Below are 23976 nucleotides of genomic sequence, written 5' to 3' on the forward strand. Positions count from 1 at the left end.
CTCAAGACTGAAATAGATGGGTCTGAATCTGCTTTAAAAACCAAAGCATGCAAATAAGTGTTTTCAATGCCTCGACTCAGAGCAAATGTGAATTTTGACTTAGGGCAAGCAGCATGGCTGTTGCTGGATGACAAGCTAAGAGAGGGGCAAGAAATACATAGTATGATGTGTTACGGTAATTTATGGTCAGGAACAGTATGATGTTTTATTTTTAATTATTTTTCATGTTCTCTGTGATCTTTAATAATGTTAAGCACACACAAATCACTGTCCAAATGCAAGGGAACAAAGCAGAATGCGGTATTGTAAAATCTGCACTTGGTGGGGTGCTGAGTGTCTGTCTGGTTGACAGGGGCTGCCTTGTTTCTCAGTTCTTGTCCTGGTTGAATTCTTTTCTGCCCTCCACCTTTTTCTTAATGATGCCGAGGGTTGAATCCAGGGCTTCCGGATGCTAGGCCAATGCTACACCACCACCCTGGCCCCAGCAGTATCCTATCCATTCTCCAAAGTGAGCAATTTTGGTTGACCGTAGAGTTACCCTCTGACTGAGGTGCTAAGTGAGATCTGGAGTCATGATTTCATGTCTGTCTGCCTAGTAGTTGTCTGCCTGGCAAAGCTGTAAGCCACACCCAAGGGCACATGGCTGTAAAGAGCCCCAGCACCCACGATTGCCCTTGCATCATGGCTACAGTGGATGCCTTTGTGTTAAACCTTTCAGAGAGATAAATAGAACTGTTGAAGGAGCCCTCGTGGATTAAAGCGCTGGGCAGGTCAATCTCTTTCTATTGCCACAGCTGTTCCAGATGGTGGTAAAACTTCTGGGGCCCTGAATGCTGTGTTTGAACCAATGGGGTGAGATCTCAGTAGCACACTGAAGTGACAGGTTGCCTTGACGTTTGCCCTTGGCTCTTAAACCACAGATTTATTTCCTCTTCAGGGCAGTTTGTGTGTCTGTTTCCTTTATTCCTTCAGGGACTCTTACTCAGTACCCCCTTTCTTTAGAAGAATGAGGGCTGAAAAGGCAGCATTTCTAATTCAGAATTTAGTGCCCCTTAATTGCCTTAGACGCTTGAAAAGTTGGTGTCTAGGAGCCAGTACAAGGAGGATTCAAACTGAGGCAAATATTTGTGTTTGGGCCAAGGTCTTAGGGGCAAAAGTGCAGTAAATGAGACTGGGAGAACACTTGCATTTTCTGAGTTACGGTCTGAGTTCCTGGAGATCTCTTGTGCTTTAGAAACTGAAGTTAGAAGGCTGTTAAGTTGAAGTGAGGGGGTTTCTAAGCTTTCCTCGGGTCACAGAGTGCTCTGAGACAGCGATGTTGATGGGGCATGGAGCAAAGTTTTAACATCTAAGTTCAGGGGTTTCATGTTGTTCCCCACTCTGGATTGTAGGTAGGCAGGTAGTTAGTGGGGAGCTTCTCAGTTGATGAGGCCCGAGAGACTCCTTTCCCCCCTTTCCATTAGAAACCTGGCTGTTTCTGACCTCAACCCCTGATGTGGTGCCGACAGATAGGGCAGTAACTAATCATGATGGACCCATGTCCTCTTTTCACATAGGTTAAGAAATGAGCATGCAGGCGACCCTCTCAGCGAAGCTCAAGTAAGGTTTTTTCACTCTTAAGAAGAAGCGCATGTAGCATTTTGGACATGACAATCATGAGAGAAGGCGAACCTGAAATTAAAAAAAACAAAACAAAAACAAACAAAACCACAAACCTGCAGACACCTTGTGAGGTGAACTGGGATAGTATTTTTATGGACTCATGGGCTCTAAAATGTGTATGGTTGTCTGTATGTTAGGTATATTTGCATATGTTAGGTATATATACTTTGGGATGGTGAGACATATGTAGAGAATGACAGTTAATCCTTGCACACAGCTTTTTTTCTTTTTCTTTCTTTCTTTTTTTTTCTTTTGGTTTTTCGAGGCAGGGTTTCTCTGTGGCTTTGGAACCTGTCCTGGACCTAGCTCTTGTAGACCAGGCTGGTCTCGAGCTACAGAGATCCATCTGCCTCTGCCTCCTGAGTGCTGGGATTAAAGGCGTGCACCACCACCACCCAGCGACTAGTGATTTCTTGAGTTAGCTAGTGATGGTGTGAAAAATCGTAGGCATTCACTGGAAATAGTACGTTGAGTTTTGAGTTTTTACCTTTTCTTCAGCTATCATATTACATGATGCTCTCTCTCTCTCTCTCTCTCTCTCTCTCTCTCTCTCTCTCTCTCTGCTTGTGTGTGTTTTTAGGTATGTCTATGTGTATGTCTAGGCACCTGTGTTTGGGGTCCATATGTGGGTAGAGGTTGACATTGATTGTCCTCTTCTCTTATCTGAGGCAGACTCTCTCACTGAACTTGGAGCTTGTTGCTTCAGCTAGACTGGCTGGCCATCTAGCTCCTGGGGCCCTTCCATCTCTTTCTCCCCAGTGCTTGACTGCAGGCACATATTAAAACATCCAGTTTTCTTTTATCCTGAAGCTAGGGACTGAACTAAGGTCCTTGTGCTTATGTGATGAGAGCTTTACTCATGAGCCTTTACCTCCCCCACCCCCCTGCCCACCACCTCTAGTCTCACTGTCTAACTTTCTTTTGATTCTGAGCAGCCACTGCCAATAGTCTTAACAGTATAGTGTGCTTGCAACTCTGAGCTCTGAGAGTCTTGCGGAAGAAAGGGAGGAGGGATTGTAAGAACCATGGGGTCATGATGGCGAACCTACAGAGACAGCTAACCTGCACTCTCCATAGCTCATGGATGCTGGACCAACAGCTAGGGAGCGTACATGGGACTGGCCTAGGCCTTCTGCATGTGTGTGACAACAGTTCTGTAGCCTGGTCTCTTAGTAAGGCTTCTAACAGTGGGGGCAGAACCTCTCTCTGGTGCTTAGCTGGCTTTTGGTAACCTGTCCCCCTTGCTGGATTACCTTGCCTTGCCTTGATGTAAGGGGAGGAGCTCGGTCCTGCCTCAACTTGATGTCCCATGCTTTGTGCAAGCCCATGGGAGGCCTGCCCCTCTCTGAATGGAGATGGAGGAGGAGTGGAGAGGGGGGTATAAGGGAGGAGGAGAAGGAATGGGAGGAGAGGAGGGAGGGAAAACTGGTTGGTATGTAAAATAAATGAAAAACATGTTATTTAAGAAAAAACAGTGCAGTGTGCTTGTAAGCTGTAATGTTTGATAGGTTAGGTGTATTAAAGGTGTTTTGCAATTTATGATGGTTTCAATTAGTTGTCTTATTCCTAGTTCCTAGTAGTAGCATCTGCAGTGGACATAGCCATACACTTATTGCCATCACTCCTTTGATATGTCAGTCTCCTGATCTGAAGTAATGTTATAAAGTGCCACCAAGTAGATTAGGCATCCTTGTGTTCTCAGATAATGGTGCTTAGAGAGGAATTGTGGGCAGAGATGGCACACTTGTATTTGAAGTAGGTGTCAATTCTAGTGGCATGAATTGCTGTCTCCTCTCCTGGGTGGATGGATTTTCTGTGACCGACCTGCCACCAAAGGGTTAAATCATCTCCCTGTTAGAAGAATCTGTATATCTGCTCTTGTTTGGTTGGATACTGAGCAGTGACAGTAGCTAGGCCCTTGAGAAGACGGAGCCCATAGCACTCTACCTATGCTCTGCCTCTATCCCTGAACCCACCGTGGAGGGTTCCTTGTGGGAGCTTTGGGAGTGAGGCAAGGGAGCTGGCTGATACCCACAGGTGAGTTAGGATTTCTTTCACCCATCACCATTGAATCTGCTGATTCATATGGCTTGAGCGACAGGACAGATTGCACCAGGGCCCAGCTGGCTGCTCAGTTCACTTTTGCTTTGGAACACATTTCTGTTGTCTCCTCGCTCCAGAGACAGAGCTCAAAAGAGACCTGTGCGTAAGAGGCTTCCATGTCACTGTAGTCCCACAAAGTGGGAGGGACATGGGGAAGAAAGTTGGTTCAGTGGTCACAGCCGGGGACAAGACATTTGTTCCCATCAGCTATCGGAGCTGTTTGAAATGGATCCTAGATCTGTGTGTCTGGAAGACTAATAGGAGCACTGATCAACCCCTGTCCCTCGTCATTCACTGATCACAGGTGTCCCTGCCAGCTTTAGTAGCCAAGATATGCACGTCAGCAGGCCCCACAGTTGCTTTCAGGTGTCAGGGAACTTTTAGAATGGGAATCTAGAGACAGAAGAGGTTCTTGCTGTAGCCAGAGGTGAGGGCTTCTCCAGTTGCATTATTTGGAAGCCAGTCAGCGCCTGTGTTTGAAAGGAAAGCTCCATGGGGTGCTAAAGTAGAAGGCGAGCAGAAAGAAATGGGGAAGGCTGTGTAGATTACATTTCATGTACACCCCATACTTCACGTAGTCCAGTGAGGAAAGTGGGGGCCTCGACCTGGCCAGGCATAGCCGGCTCTACTTATCTCATTGTAATATTGTAGTGCATTTAGCTGTCTGTTCTCAGGCCCAGTTTCTCATCTGCACGCTGGGGATAACAGCTCATTATGCAACCGAGAGTTTTGCAGAGGTGATATCTGCAAGTTGCTTGCTTTGGCCCTGGCATTAATGGTGCTGACAATCCCCTGCTTGTGCACAGCAGCAAGTTTACACAGATGACTTTGTAGTCTTGTAGAGAGAGCGGGGGAGAGCAGAGGAGGTAAAGGATGAGGGAGCAGGTTGTGAGATGACAAGTGTTAAAATGTCCAAGTGCTCTCTCTCTCTCTCTCTCTCTCTCTCTCTCTCTCTCTCTCTCTCTCTCTCTCTCTCTCAGGAAACATATAAAGATATTCCAAGATATTAGAGGTGGTAGGTGTAACTTGGTTCAAAGAAATACAGCCCAGCCTAAAGGTAGGTTGACACAAGGTAGAATTCCTTGGGAAGAATCTCAACAAGGAATTGTCTAGGTCAGGTTGGCCTATGGGCATGTCTGTGGGGCATTGTTTTGAGTGCTTTCATAGGTGTGGAAAGAGTCAGACTGAAAACTGGTAGCACTGTTCATGTGCTGGGGTGGCACTCTGGACTGTGTGAGAGTCGAGAAGGCTAGCTGAGCGCTAACCATGCATGTGCTCATTTCTCTGTGCTTTTGACTGTGAATGTGACAAGACCAGCTGTCCCATGCTCCTCCTGCTGTGATAAAATTGGATTTGGGAGCTAGCATAAACTCATTCTACTCTAAGTTGTTTGTTATCAGGGTATTTTTGTCACACCCACAGAAATGAAACCAGGACGGGTGTGTTTGGGTAATAGAGCTCCCATCTGGCTGTCTCTTGGTTATTCAGCTTCCTTCTTGTGGGACACACGCCCACACGTGCCCCCCCCGCCCCCCACCACATACACGCACCAGGCAGAGTTTCTCTGTGTAACAGTTTTGGCTGTCTTGGAATTTGCCTTGTAGACTAGGCTGGCCTTGAACTCACAGAGATTTGTCTGCCTCTGCCTCCCAAGTGCTGTGAAGTCTAAGTGAAGATGCTGACAAAGAGCCATGTGCTAAAATGAAATCTGGAATGTGTCTCACCTGTTAGCATTTGATATATGAATGAGAGATTAGGGGACCACCCTGAGAAGAGTAATTTTTCTTTTTTCAGTTGTTTCCCCAGTAATTGACTTGGAGCCTCACAACCATAGTAGGTGCTGGGAGCAGTGGGGCCTTAACTGATAGAGGCCATGTTTATTTTTAGGGACTGGAGAATGGGGAAGTTTCTTGGGAAGAAAGTAGTCTCTTGATATGAAGAGTTAGGGGATCTCCCTGTTTAGAAGATGCCTCAAGACAGTGAAATGATCACTGAAACACATTTGGTTTAGTTTGTTTTATTCCCAGTGTCCACCATGAAGCCACATGTGAGTCATAGTGAGCCTTGGTATTTAGTCTCTTCTGGGATAATTGATTCCACTAACAGGAATCCTGAGGCTCCAGGTAGAGATTGCTGTCAGGATAAGGGAGTCATCGATCCATTAAGAGAGCAGAGTCCTCTCACCTCACAGGACAGATAGAACACAAACAACCCCAGGATATGGTATCTTGCAAGCTGCAATCATGACCTCAGCTTTCAAATACTCACCTGACTCTTACTTTCCTGCTAAAGTAATTAATGTCAGACAGCCACCAGGCCTTTCAGTGTCATCAGAATGCCTTTGGGTAGAGGGAGTTTAGTAAGGATGCCACAGGGCTCCTGAAGAGCAGAAGACCTTACCTGTGAATCTGATAAGTACTCCTCTTAAATACCAGAGCATCATTTACTGAGAAGATTATCTGGTTGATTGACCGATCAAATGTTTTCCATGTTTGCACCAGGGAACTAAAGTCCAGAAAGGTCAAAATATCTTGTGCAGAGTTCATGGCAGTAGATGACTTTTTTTTTTTTTTTTTTTAAATTGAGTCTAGAGCCTCTTGGCAGACCTTGGTCATGCCCCCACAACTCCTGGTAAACAGTTTTATGACTTGCATGTGATATTTGGAGAAACAGGGTCAGAGGAACAGAAAGCCTGCACTGTGGACTTTCTCCAGGACAAATTTCTGTGGATTCTGGAATTTATATATACAGCACTGACACAGCTCGATGACAGTCACGTGACGAAGAACAATTTCAGTTGAAGTGCTGAAGGCCAACTGCATTCTATGGGAAAGCCAATGCTTGTATCTGTAGAAGCTCTATGTATCTGGACAGAGTCCTTGAAGTAGGAGAAATGGCCCCTCATGGAGTTTCTGTGATGTTAAATAAGTCATGGGACAACTGAAGATACCATGTTGTATACAATAAGTTCTCAATCAGTTCAAGTTCTTAATCATTTTTCTCATGAATAATGTGTTCATGAACAATTTTCTCATGAATGTTTGTTCATGATGCAGTACCAACCTCAGAAGAGCAGTGTAGCTAGCATGGTAACTCAGCTTTTATTTTCCAATATCTGCTTGTCAGGTGTCAGGGCAAGTGTTGCTTAGCTAAAAATGTACAGTTTAGGGCTAGGGGATACTCACTGGCTAAGAGCACTAGCTGCTCTTCCAGAAGACCCAGGTTCAGTTCCAAGTACCCACATAGTGGCTCACAAACATCTGTAACTGTAGTTCTAGGAAATATGATGCCCTCTTCTGACTTCTGGAGGAACCAGGCATTCAGGCAAAACTCTCATACACCTAAGATAAAAATAAGTAAATCATTTAAAGAAAAACCTACAACATAAAGGAATTCTTATAACATTATTATATCTAGGGATAATTACAAACTCTCTCCATAGATATGAATGTATGTAATGTATGTTTATATGCTTATTTTGTAAGTTTATATGTATACTTAAAAATTTAAAAATAAAATTTGCCTCTGTGTATGTGCATTATGGGAATGCAAGTGCCCTTGGAGGCCAGAAGTGAGCTCTATAACTCTTGGACTGGAGTTACAGATGGTTCTGAGCCACCACATGGTTGCTGGGTACCAAACATGGATCCTTCGCAAGAGCAGCAGGTACTCTTAACCAATGGGCCATCTCTCTAGCCCCCATGTTTTTGATTAGACATTGTAACCATATTGGGAATAATCCTTAGGTGACAGTATATACAAGAAACTATGAGGCATATATAAACCTATACCTCCCACTCATAGCTCTGTGGTCATGTAGGGAGTGGATCACTGTTCTTACAGTAGAGAATTTGTGTCTTTTCTTCTTGTGTTCAGTCTTGGAGATAGAACTTATTTACCGGTATGAAGGCAACTGACCAAAACAATTTCTAGACCCAAAACTAGAGAATGCTACTTCTTTTGACACATTGAGTTACAGTATTGCCTAAAGTGTTGTTTGTTAATTACAGTGATGATGATTAATTCAGGATTTGTAGATTGGAGGCTTCGGTTTTTCTATAGGACTGGGGAATTTTTCCATTAAGACCTACATGAGGATCTGAACTACTATTGAAATATTAGTTTACTGGTACAGACCAAACCACAGAGAAAATAAGTAATTTGTTTTTTATAGATTTGCTTTCTCTTTTCAAAAAAAAAATCTCATATTTTACTTCTGTGGTTTCCTGGGAGCCATTTCTTAGTAATTGGATGTCATGGACCCCTAACTAAAAGTGTCACCATTAAGAGATGCATGAAGCTGGGCAAATATATAGCAGAATGAAAGTCGAGCTGCTGTGATTGTTTACCAGGATGGTCTTTGAAAACCAGACTCTCAGCAAATTCTGAACTCTCTCTATAGAGAAAGGTGATCAGATATTATATACAAACCACAGCAAGGCAAAGGCTAGATGGTAGATGGAAGGTTTTTTTTTTTTTTTTTTTTTTTTTCTTTTCTTTTCTTAGCTGGAGTGTTTGAGTTATAGGACAAAGAATCCTGCCATATTTTCTGACTACCTTGTTTCTCTACCTTGTTGTTTTTCATTGTCAGGGAACATGAGATATTCTAGAGTGTACCAAAGACCTAGAGAAAAGGCTACATGTCACCTTATGGTTTTTCTTCCCATGTAACGTTGGGTTAGAAAGGTCTTGAAGAAGGCCAGCATCTCCCACTTTGCCCCAGTACAGGATAGCAGGTGGCATTGAGGAAGAGGAAGGAATGCTCCTACCTCATGGAAGTTCAGAGGACACAAAGAGTATTCTGAAGGCGCTGGAGAAGGCTTGTAGATTTAACATACCTTTATTTAGATAAACACCAGCCAAGCGCAAGCCAGAGCGTGTCCAGAGGCAGCAAGGCAGGGAGGCCAGAGAGAGGGGGCATCCACGTGTGTGCAGTCCCTTAAGAATTGTCCCCGCGTCATCTTTGACCTCCCCTGGCCATGCCCCTGGCATGGCCAAGCACACCTGTAGGGGCTACTAGGAGGTGGGGCTACAGTGTCTTCCTACAGTATCCTTTTGTTGCTATTTACCTTTTGATAAATTTCAAATAGTTTTAAAAGTTAAATAATCTAATGGGCCACCATCACCAAACTTCAGCAATTAGCAGCTCATGGCTAATCTTATTTCATTTTAATCTCCAGTTTGCAGTTCTCTCCTGTCCTCCATATCACTGTAAACATTTCAGTATTTATATCTAAAAATGAACACTTTTAAAAACTATCAAAACTTGGTATTCATTTTGGAAAGATCGACCACATTCCTAAATTTCTTTGCAATCTGTTTCCATATTTTTATTTCAGAGTGCTGTTTTTAGCACCCTGGTGACTGCACTTCCTTTTGATAAAGGCTCATGAATGGAGTAGATATAAATAAAGAAGATGAGTGTAGCCGGATGATGGGGATTCCCCACAGAACCACTGCCCGCCTCCTCCTGTCACACTGGGTCTAGACCACAAGTAGAGGGCCTTGCTGTGATTTACATTTGGGCTGTTTCAAGAGCATGTAGTCAGCACTAAATTGCTAACAGCACAGAACGTACTTTCAATCCACCAAGTCTAAAAAAAGCGCCTCAGTCACATGGCGCTGTAAGGAAACCCTTCTGGGTGCTCACATTCTGGCATCTTCTTTGACAGGAGCAGTGTTTCTCTGTCCACCAGTGACTCTTCTTTCTTACTCTCCTCTTTTCAAGTGTTGTTTCTCTGGCTTCCTTCTTTAATCTCATTTTTCTTGTTTTCCCATCTGCCTTGTTCTTCTGGTCTACTTTCAGATCTTCACATTTTCCTGTAGAACACGCTCAGGCTTCCTTTTCCCACTGGGAATCTGCCATGTGTTCTTCCAGTATTTTGCATTTAGTAATTCTGGGTTGAAACTCATCCTATTAATTACATTTCTTGTTTATGGGACTGAATGTAATGATGATGATGATGGTGAGGATGATGATGGTCGTAGTGATGACGAATACCTACCACACTGAAGCGACTTAAGGAGAGAGGGGTTGATTGTTCAGGGGCTACAGTCCATCCCGTCAGGGAAGGAATGGTGGCAACAATGGCTCATGGATATGTTGTAGAAGCTTGTTCATATCTGAATGACCAGGAAAAAGGAAGAATATGGCAAGAGGCAGGAAGGAGCCAGGTATATGATACAATATGATCCCTCCTCAGTGACCTGCTTTCTCTAGCAAGGCCCCAAACAGCATCACCAGATGAGGACCATTTGTTCAAATTGATAAACCTCAGGAGGGGCATTTTATATTCAAATCATAACACCCATTATTTGCCTTCTCTCCCATCTCTACCCCCTTTTGCTCACCTTTTTTTTTTTTCTTCATGGAATTTCTTCTTGCTGTGGAATAGCCAGATGGTTATACTAATGTTGTTGCTGTTGATAGTGATGACGATAATGGTGATGCTGCTGTTAATGATGATAATAACGATGGTGATGGTGGTGATGATGGTGATGGTAGTGGTGATGATGGTGATGATGGTGGTGGTGATGGTGGTGGTGATGGTGATGATGGTGGTGGTGGTGATGGTGGTGATGGTGGTGATGATGATGATGATGACGGTGATGATGATGGTGATGATGGTGGTGGTGGTGATGGTGATGATGGTGATGATGATGGTGATGATGATGATGGTGATGATGGTGATGATGATGATGGTGATGATGATGATGGTGATGATGGTGATGATGATGGTGATGATGGTGATGATGGTGATGGTGATGATGATGGTGGTGATGGTGATGGTGGTGTGGTGATGGTGATGGTGGTGATGGTGGTGATGGTGGTGATGGTGGTGGTGGTGATGGTGGTGGTGATGTCGATGATGGTGGTGATGGTGATGATGGTGATGGTGGTGGTGGTGATGGTGATGGGGATGACGATGGTGTTTATTGGTCAGTATTATCTAGAGGAGCAGAACTGATAGAATAAATATGTAGCACAAAGGATTCATTAGATTGTCTTACACAATCTGGGCTGAGTAAGTAGTCCAGCTCTCTTCATGCTAGAGAAGTCTGAGAACTGGGCAACTGCTCTGTCCATTAGGACAGGTGCCTCAGTAGGACCAATATTGTACTGAAAGTCTGGAGGATTCCTGGAGAGCTCCTGATCCTTCATTTCACCCAAGAAGTTGATGTTAGCAAAGGATGTTGGTAGCAGTGGCAAAGCTCACCTGTGAGGAGTGAAGGTGAGTGGGCAAAACCAGCCCTGCTTCTCCCTCAGATCTTTTCATATCTGCCCATTCTGGAGTGAAGACCTCCTCCCCTTCATTAATCCCTGTGAGGAAATGCCCTCCCAGACCCTCTCAAAGATGTATCTTTTAGTTGATTTCAGGTCTAGTCAAGCTGACAACTGAAATATCACTATTACAAATAGTGAACTCTCATGTACCCTCAAATCAGTTATCCAAGACTACCCGTAATACCGCTTCCTCTGTGAGACATGTTATTCTCCTTGTCTGATTTCCTCTCTCCTGCCTTCAGGATGCATTTTCGCATCACCCACTATGTAAGTTCACTGCTATTTTAGTAATTGGGATTTTATATCTGCTGATGCCTTAAAAGCAGAATTAGCTAGTGATGAATTTTATTCCTTGTCATGGTGACATTGGTGAATTATTGACAGTTTCAGTTCAGTTCAATTAGCACAGTGAGGAACTTACTTTGAGTTTAGTTATTTTAAAAGGGTTTTTATTATTTTTAATTATAATTAATGTGCCTATGAGTGGGTATGTACATATGAGTACAGTGCCCATGGAATCTAAAGAGCGTGTCTTACATCCTACAGAAGGAGTTATAGGCAGTTGTGAGCTGGCTGATGTGGTGCTCAGAACTGGACTCTGGGCTTCTTTTTTTTTTTTTTTTTTCAGTTTTATCTAGATAGGATTTATCTGTGTAGCCCTGGCTGCCCTGGAATTCCCTCTGTAGAGCAGGCTGGCCTCGAACTCAGAGAACCACCTGTGTTTGCCTCCCGAGTGCTGGGATTGAAGGCTTGAATCACCACCATCCAGCTATGAACTTTGGTCTTCTTGAAGAGCAGTGTGTGCTCTTAGTCTTAGAGTCATCTCTCTCGCCCTCAGTAATTTAATTCTTATGAGGCAGATACAATTGACTTGGATGTAGGGCAAGTATCAGGAGCCTAGGAGGAAAGAGATTTTAGTGTTATTAGGTGGGAAATGGGGAAAGATGAAAATCTCTATCTAGACATAACTACCATACTCTATGCTAGACAAGTGCTTCTTGACCCTGGCTGCAATCTAACTTACTGTGGAGCTTAAAGTGTGTGTGTGAGAGGGGGGGGGAGAGGGAAGGAGGAAGGGAGAGAGAGAGAGAGAGAGAGAGAGAGAGAGAGAGAGAGAGAGAGAGAGAGAGAGAGAGAGAGAGAGAGTTTTGAGGTTACAGTCCCAGAGCTGGAATAGTTCCCATACTTGGTGGGCACACTGGCTATGTAGCTGAAGATGCATGAGTTGTTGGGAAATATAATTTTAGCACTAATAACACAAGGGAGGAAGGTCAGAGGACGCCATTGGAAGACACAAGATACCTATGACAGGGCTCTCTGCTTACCTCATATTTTAAAAATAAAAGCACAAATGTGGAAGTGGGAAAGGAGAGTGTTTGTGGAACACTCCTTCTGCAGGGCACTGCTCGAGTTCTTTGTGCACATTGCATCTGTGTGCACACAGTGTCAGATGAGTCTGTGAGTGGCTGGTCAGGCTGACTGTCAGCTCCAGTTTGGAGGTCCGGGAACTGATTTATGGTGAGGAATGCTCTTTAAGATCACACTGTAAATAAGTGGCACAGCTGGTGTCTCAGTTGCCTTTCCCATTGTTGTGATGGCACAGTCTGATAAAAGCAAATTAAGAGGAAGGGCTTACAGGAGCTTCCAGCTCAAAGAACAGTCCACCATGGTGGGGACGTCAGGCCAGCTGGAGCTTGAAGCAGCTGGCTCCCTTACACCCACAGCTGGGAGAGAACCTTGAAGACAGCGTGCTAGTGCTGCCCTCCCTGTCCCTGTCTGATGCCATGCAGTTCTCTTGCCCAGGAATTAGTCCCATCACGATTAGAATGGTTCTTCCCACATCCATGTAATGCAATCAAGACAGTCCCCTAACGGAATACCCAGAGTCCCATTTCCCAGGTAACTCTAGAGTATGTTAAACTGACCTTTAACGCAAACCATCACAAGTGGGATTTGAAACACAGCCTTACTGGTTGTGCTTGTGTTATTTCCACTTCATTTGGTTTTCCCTCCCTCCCTCCCTCCCTCCCTCCCACCCTCCCTCCCTCCCTCCCCTCCCTCCCTCCCTCCCTCCCCTCCTCCCTCCCTCCCTCCCTCCCGTTATCTTTCATCTTCTTCTATCATCCCCCATCACCCCCCCCCCCCCCCGTCTGTGACTTACTCTGTTCAAAACAGCCAAGAAAAGGACAATGGGCATTAACGACCAGGCATATTGGACAACATTTTTGTTGCTGTGGAATTTACATTCTTGTGGGGAAGTTAGACAATAAATCAGTAATGAGTAAATGTGAAATTAAAAGCAACAAAATAATATTATGAGGAAAATAAATGGCTGGTGGTCATGGGAGTTATTTTCGGAGCTTGGGGGAAGGTTTGGGGGAGGTTCTGTGGCTTTTCCATGAATGTGCTGAATTCAGAAGGTTGACTTCTCATCTGCTAGCAGTTGGAGCTCTCCTTGCAGAGGGGACCATGTAGGGGACAGGCAAGCTGCTAAGACATTCATTCTGCCTTCTCAGTTAAGGTCCGGTCAATGTGATTCCAAGTTTTCAAATGAACTCTCCAAGTTTTCTTTTCTAGAGTTTGTGTGATTTTGCACACTGTGATACACAATATCTGGCATTTTGTAGGGTTGCGGTGGTACAGTCTCCTTGTCTTTTTCCTAGTAGCTTTTTTTTTTAAATATATGTAATTTATTTAACTTTATTTTTATGTGCATTGGTGTGAAGGTGTCAGATCCCCTGAAACTGGAGTTAGACAGTTGTGAACTGGCTGGCATGTGGGTTCCGGAGAGATGGCTCTGCGGCTAAGAGTACTGGCTGCTCTTCTAGAGGACCCACTGGCTTTTGTGTAGGCAGCTTGCCCTCTGCACCTCCTGCCTCCTCTGGGGTCCATTAGCTGCTGTGCATACGATCCTTGCAGTTTAATGGCATCTAATGACATTTTTCTGTGTGCCTTGCTGCCAGCTACACTTGGAACACAAGCCCAGATGCACGTTGCAGGAAGAGAGCAGCCAAGGCCTCCGGGTCGCCGGGAACTTGGCTAGAAGCCCCATTCACACTGGGAAACACACTAGAAAAATAAACTTGGCGCTGGTGACCCGCAGTCTTTCCTCTTGTGAAGCTATGTCGATAGCAGCAGACCACCAGAACCACACTTGCCAACCTTCAGAGGAGCTGACAAACGCATAGACACCAGCTTATCTCAGGGCGGCACCGGCTGCCAGCTTCGTGGGGCTGTGTGCTGTTTGGGTTGGCGCCGAACACAGCCTTCTATTTTATGTAATAAGGCACATCAGAAAGGTCTTTGTGCTCGCCCCCTCAGAGCCTGCGCTGGGCGAGACCTCATTTGTACCCCATCATTTGATGTACACTTAAAGCCGGGTATTTCTATGTGGCCTGGTAATTTTTCTTCTAAAAATTTAGAAATTTTTAACGCTTCTCCTTTCCCTCTACTCTTTATATATTTTTTCCTTTTCTTTCTCAGCCCAGTGCTGTTTTACCCAAGGTTTAAATTCTCATGGCCTGGCTTTGGTTAAGATGAATGTAGTGAGTCGGTGTGTGTCCTGGGATGATACCGTTTCTTTGGAGAAACAGTTTTCTTAACATGGGTGTGACACACACACACACACACACACACACACACACACACACACACACACCAATGAAGCAAGGCTGTTTGTGTTCAGTCAGGTGGGCTCCCCCTTTCCAGTCTGTACTAAGAAAAAGGCATACAAGAAATAGACAAGATTCTGTCTGAGTAGCCTTATTTTCTGTCCCCACCTAAAGTAAAGCCTATTTTCTGACTTTAAACAATTTCTGGTTTGGATTATCAAGGGAAAGGTCCATTAACGTTCTTGGCCACTTAACTTTGTTATTCATATCTCTCCTTCCCATTAATTTTTTTTCCTCCCTAGCACAGTGTTAAATGTTAGCATGAGGTGTTGGCAGCCTCTTTGAGGGAACAGATTGCCCTGAAATAAACACAGCTGGAAACCGACCGCCTATTGTTTTTCTTTCTGTTAGGAAATGAAAGAGCCATTTATCAAAAGGCTAGAGAGCTGGGCTCCCAGAGTTACTTCAGGGATTTCTAACTGCAGGGCTGCTTAATGAGCAATACCACCCCTGGGTGTTTGAATGGGCCAGCTAACCTTCTGTCTCCCTGAGTGGCTTCCATTGCCCGGGAACAATGAACTCACCGAGGTTTGCTACCACACAAGAGCAGGAGGTGGAGTCTGCTCTGTTCTTTGCCTCCAGCTGAAGTGTGCCGGCTTTGGAGCTCAGTAAGGGATGACTTCTGTTGGGGTTCCTTCTGGAGTCCCTGTGTTTGCAGCTCTGAAAACCTCCTGGGGGATGTTGAAGCTTCTGCAGATGAAGAAGTAAATTCAGGAAGGTTGTGGGTATGTGTATGGTCTTCGGGTTACTTGATATATAGCTTCAAGAAAAGAGGGCATTTTTCTAAATGACATTTGGCTGGGTTCTGTATCTCCTGAGGTTTATTCTTGCTGTCCTGGAGTCAATTGTTTTGAAATTTTATACTTGTGAAAAAGTTGAACACTGTGAAAATTTCTAATGTGTAGATAGTCAGGAGTCAGATGTGGAGATCAGAGACTACTCCTTTTAGCCAGAGGCCACCAATTCTGGGGTAGAGTGATGGGATGTGGGGTGACTGGGTGTAGATGGGAAGTGAGAGAGAGCCAAGCAAGGGCTGTAGTATTGTCTTGGTCATTTATCCCATTCATTTTGTTCCCAGAAGTCTCTTTCTACCCTTTCTCTTCCTTTATCCCTTGCTTCACTGTCTTTGGATAGATGTTTTGATAATTTATCATGTTGTGGTGTCATAACTAGTTGCTGCTAAGAATTGCTCCTGATGTATCAAGCTTTTTACATGGAGATTTTCCTCTAAAAATAGTGATCTCTCTTTACACCTGTCATATAGAAACCAAGTTAGAAGTGAGGAACACTAACTTCTACCTAAGGTTTGTTTGAATGACCTTTGGGAGTCCTCATCACAGACAAAATATATTTTACTTCATTTTTGTTTTATTTGAAAGAACGCCAAGGTACTATTTGTTGGGCTTTGTTGGTTCCCTCTTTGCTTGTATTGCTAACCATTTGTCATGATTTGAAGTGGAGCATCTTGTTCCTCACTGGAGTGACTCTTTCAAATGGCATCTCCTGTCTCTGTGGCTGAGATTCATGGAGACTACTTAGAGTTAAACCATCCATTTATTGGTCAGAGTCAGCACCCAACAGCACAGTGAAAAGTCCTATACATTGTCAATCCACTTTGCATTGGACTGCTTAACTTCATAATACATGCCTAAGTGGCCCTGAGATTCAGGAGAAGGGAGGAATAATGGTGTACGCCGATTCTTCTAGAACACTAGGAAGAAATGAAGAGATAGTTGGAAAGCTATTTATTAAAGACATTCCCCAGAGGCTTCCTCTATGCTGATTATTGACTAGTATTATCTTCTTATTGTTTGCTGAGTTGATCTAGATATTGAGTTTCTATAAATAGATTTAAAAAGCTCAATTATACATGATCTTAGGGTTCTGATTGCATAGCCAGTTTTATTTCTTACTAGTTTTTGAAATGACATATAGATATTTTCTCTATATGATCATAATGAAAAGGTTCTTTGGATATCTCAATTTTTTTTCATATGCCTTATCTGGTTTGATCCTTACATTTGGTTCAGAGAAGAGAATATTGATGTTATTTCTGAATTTTACAGCAGAGGAGACTGAGAGTTAAAAAGCCAGTCTAGGGGGCGGGGAAATGGCTCTGTGGGTTAAGAGCACTGTCTGCTCTTGTAGAGGACCCAGGTTCTATTCCTAGTACCCACTAGGTGGCTCACAATTCCACTAGGTGGCTGTAACTCCAGTTGCAGGAAATACAACACCTTTTATTCTCATACACTGCATACATGTGACACACAGACATAATGCAGGTAAAACACCCATACATGTAAAAAAAAAATCTTTTGGAAAAAAGTCAGTCTGTAAGTCCCTCTGTAAGGGAAATAACCTGATGATTTGAAACTCACAACCCCATGTTTTTCCATCCTGCTCCCCAGCCATTTCTGTACTTTTGGTCTTACAGAATAGTGGGAAGAACTCCACATCAGGTGTCACGGATGCTTATGAGGCAACTGCTGACTCTGTGATAATGAACGCATCACTAAGCCCTAGGCGAATATTCATGCACACAGTACTTTGATTTCTTATGTTGTGCCTTAGGGTCCACTAGGATCACATCCAGAGCTGTATCAGCTCTGATGGGCCCATTTGTAGTACAGGAAGAGATGAGGGAAGAAGTGAGGCCATAGGCATCATGTCTGGCTTGGCTTTGACTTCTCCCTCCAAGTGCAAAGACCTGGGATCTATGCACAGGGAGAAACTCGAAGGCCTTAAGGAGACTGATTGTCTAATCTGCTTCCCAAGCTGTCATTTCCCAGTCTCTCCGCTTTTGACTCATCAGCAAAAGTGCTTGAGCCAAAGCCTCCTATAGTGTCAGACCAGGGGTGAGCGACAGCAGTCTATGCTCCCACCTGGACCCCAAAGAAGCAATGGATAACCTGGCACAAGCCTGCCTGTTGTCCTAACCCTTGTCAGAGCAGAGTAAACGTATAAATGTGTGCTTCAGGTATGGGTCAGATGCTTTCTCTTTAGCTTTTCAGCCTCTTGTGGGTAGCCAAGGAAAGACAGAACAGCCAAGAAGTTGGTTTTTACATACATTTCCATCATCAGTTCTGACAACTGTTCACTTTAGAAAACTGTAGGATAATGAGATCAGGGTAACTACATTTGATTGCCGCTAAAACAAAAACAAGCAAGCAACAACCCAAATACCCCACCTATAACCAATCATGATTACTGTACAAAAGAACAGCCAAAGAAGTTAATGTGGCAATGTCTCAGTGGGGAGGAAAGATCTGCCCTCTTAGCAAAAGAGTTGGCATTTTTAATTGGATGCTGTGGATGAAGCCCTGGTCTTGCACGAGACAGGCAAGTGCTTTACCACTGAACCACACTCCCAGCAAGAATTAACATTTCCACCTTGGTACGCACATTGTGGGCCTATGTCAATGCCATTTCCAGTCTCAGCCTGCATTTCATTTGAGAAGCTGTCAGATGACCTGTCCCCTGTCACTCACTGGCTGCTTCCTTTGCAAGTTGTGTTCTGAGGCGAGAGATGAGAACAAGGTTCCTGTGGTGACCTTTTCCCTTTGCTTGGTAGTCTCTGCCCCTGCTCTTCTGAAACTAAGTAGACTTTGACTTTTTTCCCCCTTATGTCCTTTCTCATAGGCAAGAAGCGAAACCCGGGCCTTAAGATTCCAAAAGAAGCATTCGAACAACCTCAGACCAGTTCCACGTAAGTTGTCAAGATGAAGGTTCTGTTCCAAATACTTGTATTTTACATGCTTGCAGTGGCGGTGGGGGAGGGGGGCAGTTTTAGACTATCTTACAAAGTCTTGACTTTGCACATGGTTGTTAGAAAGAACAGCCATTTGAAAGGGAAGTAGTTTTGCTCACCCTTCCGAGATCTGAAACAATCAATGTTAGTCTCCATTGATCTGTAGCTTTTTGAAGGCAGTGTCTCAAATTGCTGGCTGGGTGAGAACTACATGCCACATGGCGGTTGAGATCCTATATAAACCCAGCAAGTTCCCCAGGTGTGGACTGTCTCAACTTTTCCCAGCAGATGTCAATGAACAGACAAATAAATCCACATGTGTGTGGGAGCATTACTCTGAAAAGTGAGTCCAAATGGAAGGACGGTATTTGAGGAGCACCTGTATTTTGACACTTAATCCTGTCTTTATAAAAATCAGAATGCAAGATAAGCTAAAGGAATGCTTCTGTATTAGCTGAAGCTTGTGAGCTCAAATCCTCTTGTATGCCTGTGAGGTTGGCCGGCTGTCTCTCATCTAGCTGGGGGTCCAAGAAACAGTGCAGCTGCCTACTACAAGTGGGGAGTCCAGGACAAGAAACCACAAGAGAGACCCTAGAGTGACAGAGAAAAGTGCAGAGAGCAAAGAAAGCTCTGTCTTTATGGCTTCAGTTCACTAGGCCGCCTGGTAAAGGGAGTTTTACCTTAACTGTGACCCATCTGACAGGAAGAGCACCCCCTAGTGTTGGAATGTGTTCCTGAAAAGGACCTATTTTATTGCCCAGGACACTGGTCCCTGGATTCCATGAAGCAACAGAAAGAGACTTTCTAGGGTAGCCGAGAGACTGAAGTGAGTTGGAATATTCTTTTCATGAAGAAGATTTGTAGGAGGAAATCTTCCCCTATCTACAAAAATATTGGGTTTGTTGGAAAGGGTTTTTTGTCTGTATAGTCTGGGGTTCTATCCAACTGTAAATGTAAAAAATGTGTGGCCAGTTTTTTAGAATTTCTCTCTGGGTTTTAGAGAGCTTACAGTCAAATATGGAGTCTCCTCATGCTATTCTGTACAGGACTGTATGGGAGACACTTTGAAATAATTATAGTCATAGGGGGTTGCAAAGAAATGTGCAGAAAAGTCTAATGTGCCTTCTCCCCAGTCTATGCACCTTCATTTAACAACTTACACAACTGTGGAGCATTTGCATAATCAAGAAGTCTATACTGGAGTGGACCATGAAACTTATTTGATCTCACTAGCCATACAGCTCTCTCTCTCTCACTCTCTCTCTTTCCCCCCCTCGTGTGTGTGTGTGTGTGTGTGTGTGTGTGTGTGTGTGTGTGTGTACCTACCTGTGGAGGTCAGAGGGAGTCAATTCTCTCTTTACACTATGTGAGTCACAGATATTGAACTCAGGCTCCCAGCTTTGGCAGCAAAGACCTTTCTCCACTGAACTGTCCCTTTTTGCGCCATGATTGGCTTTTGAGTTCTTTATGTATTGTAGGAGCCAAGAAGTTGCCGAGTTAACTCATATGAAAACACTTCTTCTAATGTGTAATTTGTCTTTTTCATTCTTTCTTTCATTTGGACTTTTTACAGGGCAGAAAAATTTGGTTTTGATGGAGTACTATTAGTTATTCTTCTCACAGATTATGCTTCTGGTACCAGGTTTAAGAACTCTTTTTCCCTTAGGTCTTGAAGATTTTCAGTGTTCTTGTGTAGAGATTTTAGCTTTATATTGAAGCCCAAGATACATTTGGAGTTAAGTTTTTGTACAATATGTGATGCACTGAGGGTTTTTGTTGACACATTTCCAGCTGTAATTCAATTTTCTGTAAACTGTCTCTCCCCTGTTGAATTATCTTTTTCCTTTGTTAAGTACTAGTTGGGCAGATTCACTTTGAGCCATTTCTGGATTTCCTATTCTGTCCTAGTGATTTATGGGTCTGCTCTTACTCCAGGCTTGCACTATCTTGATTGCTAACAGGGGGAATGAATGTGGCTTCTCCTACTTTGTTCTTTTTGAAAATTAATTTTATTATTTTTTAGGCTTTTATACATGTATGTGCATTATTCCAAAGTTATATTGGCCCTTGAAAGAGCCTATCTATTTTCTTGTTAATTTTAGAATAAACCTGTTCTTGTCTGCAAAGATACTTGCTGATGTTTTATTAAGAATTGAGTTTAACTTGGAAGACAACTGATGGAGAATAGATACCTCTTTTACACTGGGGCTGCTAGTGCACGCATGTAATACATTTCTCTAGGTATTTAGGTTTTCCTTCCTTCCTTCTTTCCATCTTTCCTTCCTTCCTTCCTTCCTTCCTCCCTTTCTCCATCCCTTCATCTTTTTTTCTTTTTTGGTTTTATGAGACAGGGTTTCTTTGTGTAACAGTCCTGACTATCTTAGAGCTCACTCTATAGATCACACTGTTCTTGAACTCACAGAGATCTGCCTCCCAAATCCTGGGATTAAAGGTGTGCACCTCGACTGCCCAGCTACTTTTATTTCTTAATCTGCCTTCTGTGTGCTGGGATTAAAGGCATGTACCACTAGGCCCAGCAATTTTATTGGTTTCTTTAACAATACTTGTTTTATTGCCTTTTTGTTGTTGTTGTTCTCTATTTTGTTGTTTTCTATCCTTTATACATTTTTCTGAAGCTATAGTCTTTGTTTTTTTGTTTTTTGTTTTTTCTTTGCTTGTTTGCTTTGTTTTGACATAGGGTCTTGCAATCCTGGCTGGCCTGGAACTTGCTACGTAGACCCTGTTGGCTTTGAATTTATGGAGAGACCACTGCCTCTACCCCTGTAGTGCTCTGAGTAATGGTGTGCACCACGATGGCCAGCTCCTAAACCTGTATTCTTCTATTGAGTTGAGTATGTAATTCAGTGTTAAGGCACTTACCTAGCATGTGAGGCTTGAGTTTAGATCCCCAACTATAAAAAAAAGATATATTCTTATCTTATGTCAACCACTAAGATGCCTTAAAATCCTTCCCTTTAAAATTATTATTTACCCTTTTCCTAATATTTACCAATTTTTGTACTTCATGAATTTTGAAAGCATTCCTTGGTGTAAATAAATGGGCTAGAACCCAAGCAAGGATAGAAGTTTCCAGGCTGTTGCTTCTTGGAGTAGAGCATTCTTTTACTGTGTGGTTTTGTTTCACTGTGTAAACTCAGGAGCATCGTTTTGATTGACTTTAGCATCTTTGACCATGGAGTCTTATGAACACTGGGGCTCAAATTTACCTCTAAAGAAAGAGCTTCTGCTTTTTGTGGTTTTCTAGGCACTCTTTTGATATTCATTGGACATCTCTCTTCCTTTCTGCTGTGCGGTAGTAGAGCAGCGAGCCTGGGACCGGGTGTCATCCCTTATGTCAGCTTGTGTGGCTTCATAATGTACTCATTCTTGATTCACTCATGCCTGCCCGGCTGTCTTTGCTGCAGGTTTCTGAGCTGTCCCCTCTCAAAATCAACTCTATATTAATAATTATCAGTTCCTTTAACCTTGACAAGACAGTTCGTATGTCTGGTGGGGAGTTCTTGTTTTCCTGAGAAGTGAAACAGTAGAACTAACTATTCAAGGGTTAGGTGTTGTGTGCAAAGTCCTTCAGCATGGTTTCATGGCTAAGTTTATATTTGGACTCCAAATATATTCTCCAGTTGAATACCATAGTTTAGAAAGGATTCCTAGTTGCACCAAGCTTTAGTTTCTTCTTCAAGAGATTAGGAGTAAATGATGTGATCAGTATTAAAATTAGTTATCCTCATCTATAGCTCAACCTCTGTTTTGTTATAATAGTTGTCCCGTAAAAAGTAGCTTCAAGATGTTTGGTTTTATAGTGCAGCTTTTCAGCATACAAGCTGGCATATAAACCTAGGGATATTGGAGGCTCAGCTATCTTAGCTGTATGTAAGATCAGACCAAACAGCTCTTGGTTAGTAAACTAGGATCCTTGACCTCTCTAGTGAGAAGTCATTGTGGTATAGCTCTAGGTTCCAATGTAATTTTCTTATTGAATAATCTTAAGTCATTTCATGGCTTTTGATGTCAGTTATTCCCACTGAAGTGAACATATAGCAACTATGAGTGTCATAAAAGTTAAAGAAGCTGTTTTACATAAATGATCTGGTAATGTTTGTGACCCAGGTGGGTGCTTACTAAGATGAACAAATAATACATGTAGTAGTAATCAATGAGCTGACCCCTTACATAGCAGGTGGGTGTTTAATAACACAAATGAACAATATGTCTAATAGTAACCAGTGAGCCAATTACTTGCACAATAGGTTCGTGTTTAATAAAATAAACAAGTAATAACAACCAGTGAGCTGGTTCCTTGCATAGAGGTGTAGATAAATAAATAATTATCAAACTAGGCCATCACTAGTATTTATGTGAAATACCAGTCTTAGGTGACCTTTGAAATACCTTTGGTCTTCCAGGGAAAGGATTCTGTACTACATTAGGTTCTTTCCCCAGAGGAATAAATATTGAATAGTTGACAAGAATATCCACCCACGGTTTTAGCCTCCTGTGGAGTCAGTCTCACCCCCTCAGGCAAACTTAGATGTCCAACCCTGAACAGAAGGAGCACAGAGTCAGCTAATCCAGCCGAGCTGTCGGCCTTGGCCCTATTCTTTGATGCTTTTGGCAGACTTGATGAACCCAGAGGCCCGAGGCTTGGGTGGATTAGTCATTTTCATTAGAGGCCTGAGTATCGGGAACCCGTTCCTTGATTCAGTCTTATTTGCATGGCAGTCGCAGCATGGGTAAAGCACTTTATCCATTTTCTTTACTACTTCCTTCTCTTCCTTCTCAGGTCAAAGTTGAGGATCAGGTGACATGAGTTTTAGACTCACTGTAGTTGACAAGTATGTATCTTCATAAAAACCAGAAAACATCTGGTTTTCACTTTTCTTTTTTTAAAGATTTATTTATTTATTATGTATACAGTGTTCTGTCTGTAGGCCTGAAGAGGGCACCAGATCTCATTACAGATGGTTGTGAGCCACCATGTGGTTGCTGGGAATTGAACTCGGGACCTCTGGTAGAACAGCCAGTGCTCTTAACCTCTGAGCCATCTCTCCAGCCCTTTCATTTTTCTTATTTGGAAAATGGAACCATGTCCTATTAGCTTGAGATTAAATGTGACCAGAGCGTAGAGGCAGGGACAGCAAACATTTGGGAACATTGGAGAGTAAATATTTGGGGCTTCAGTAGGCCATGATGGCATCAGTTGTGTGCCCTTTGTTGGCTATTTTTGTAAAATATTGTAGAATTATTAAACTTCAGAAAGTCTTCCATAGCTGGATCATAGGCTGCAGTTTGCCCAGCCATGGTTTAGAACAGAAGGTATTAGATCTGGAAGAGGTCCTATTTAATGACCTCACTGGTTGGCAAGCAAATGGAGGGAACCACAAATAATCATTTTTTTTTCCCTCGGTAGCTTTACCAGGGAAGGGTGTTAAATAGTTGCAAAAGATTTTATTATTAGTCATGCATTTTAAGTTACATTTGTTCTCCTT

At 43.2% G+C, this 23976-nt stretch overlaps 1 protein-coding gene across 1 annotated transcript in view; it reads left to right on the top strand.

The window, feature by feature from the left end:
* Nucleotides 1-23976, top strand: part of LOC100771767 (dual specificity mitogen-activated protein kinase kinase 6) — a 68351-nt gene that overhangs the window by 10091 nt on the left and 34284 nt on the right. The window contains exons 3-4 of the mRNA XM_027425788.2: nucleotides 14171-14430; nucleotides 18361-18427. Of these exons, the coding sequence (XP_027281589.2) occupies nucleotides 14171-14430; nucleotides 18361-18427 (327 nt within the window). The remainder of the gene's footprint in view (nucleotides 1-14170; nucleotides 14431-18360; nucleotides 18428-23976) is intronic.

Source organism: Cricetulus griseus, chromosome 7, assembly GCF_003668045.3.
Source record: "Cricetulus griseus strain 17A/GY chromosome 7, alternate assembly CriGri-PICRH-1.0, whole genome shotgun sequence".
Lineage (NCBI taxonomy): Eukaryota > Metazoa > Chordata > Mammalia > Rodentia > Cricetidae > Cricetulus > Cricetulus griseus.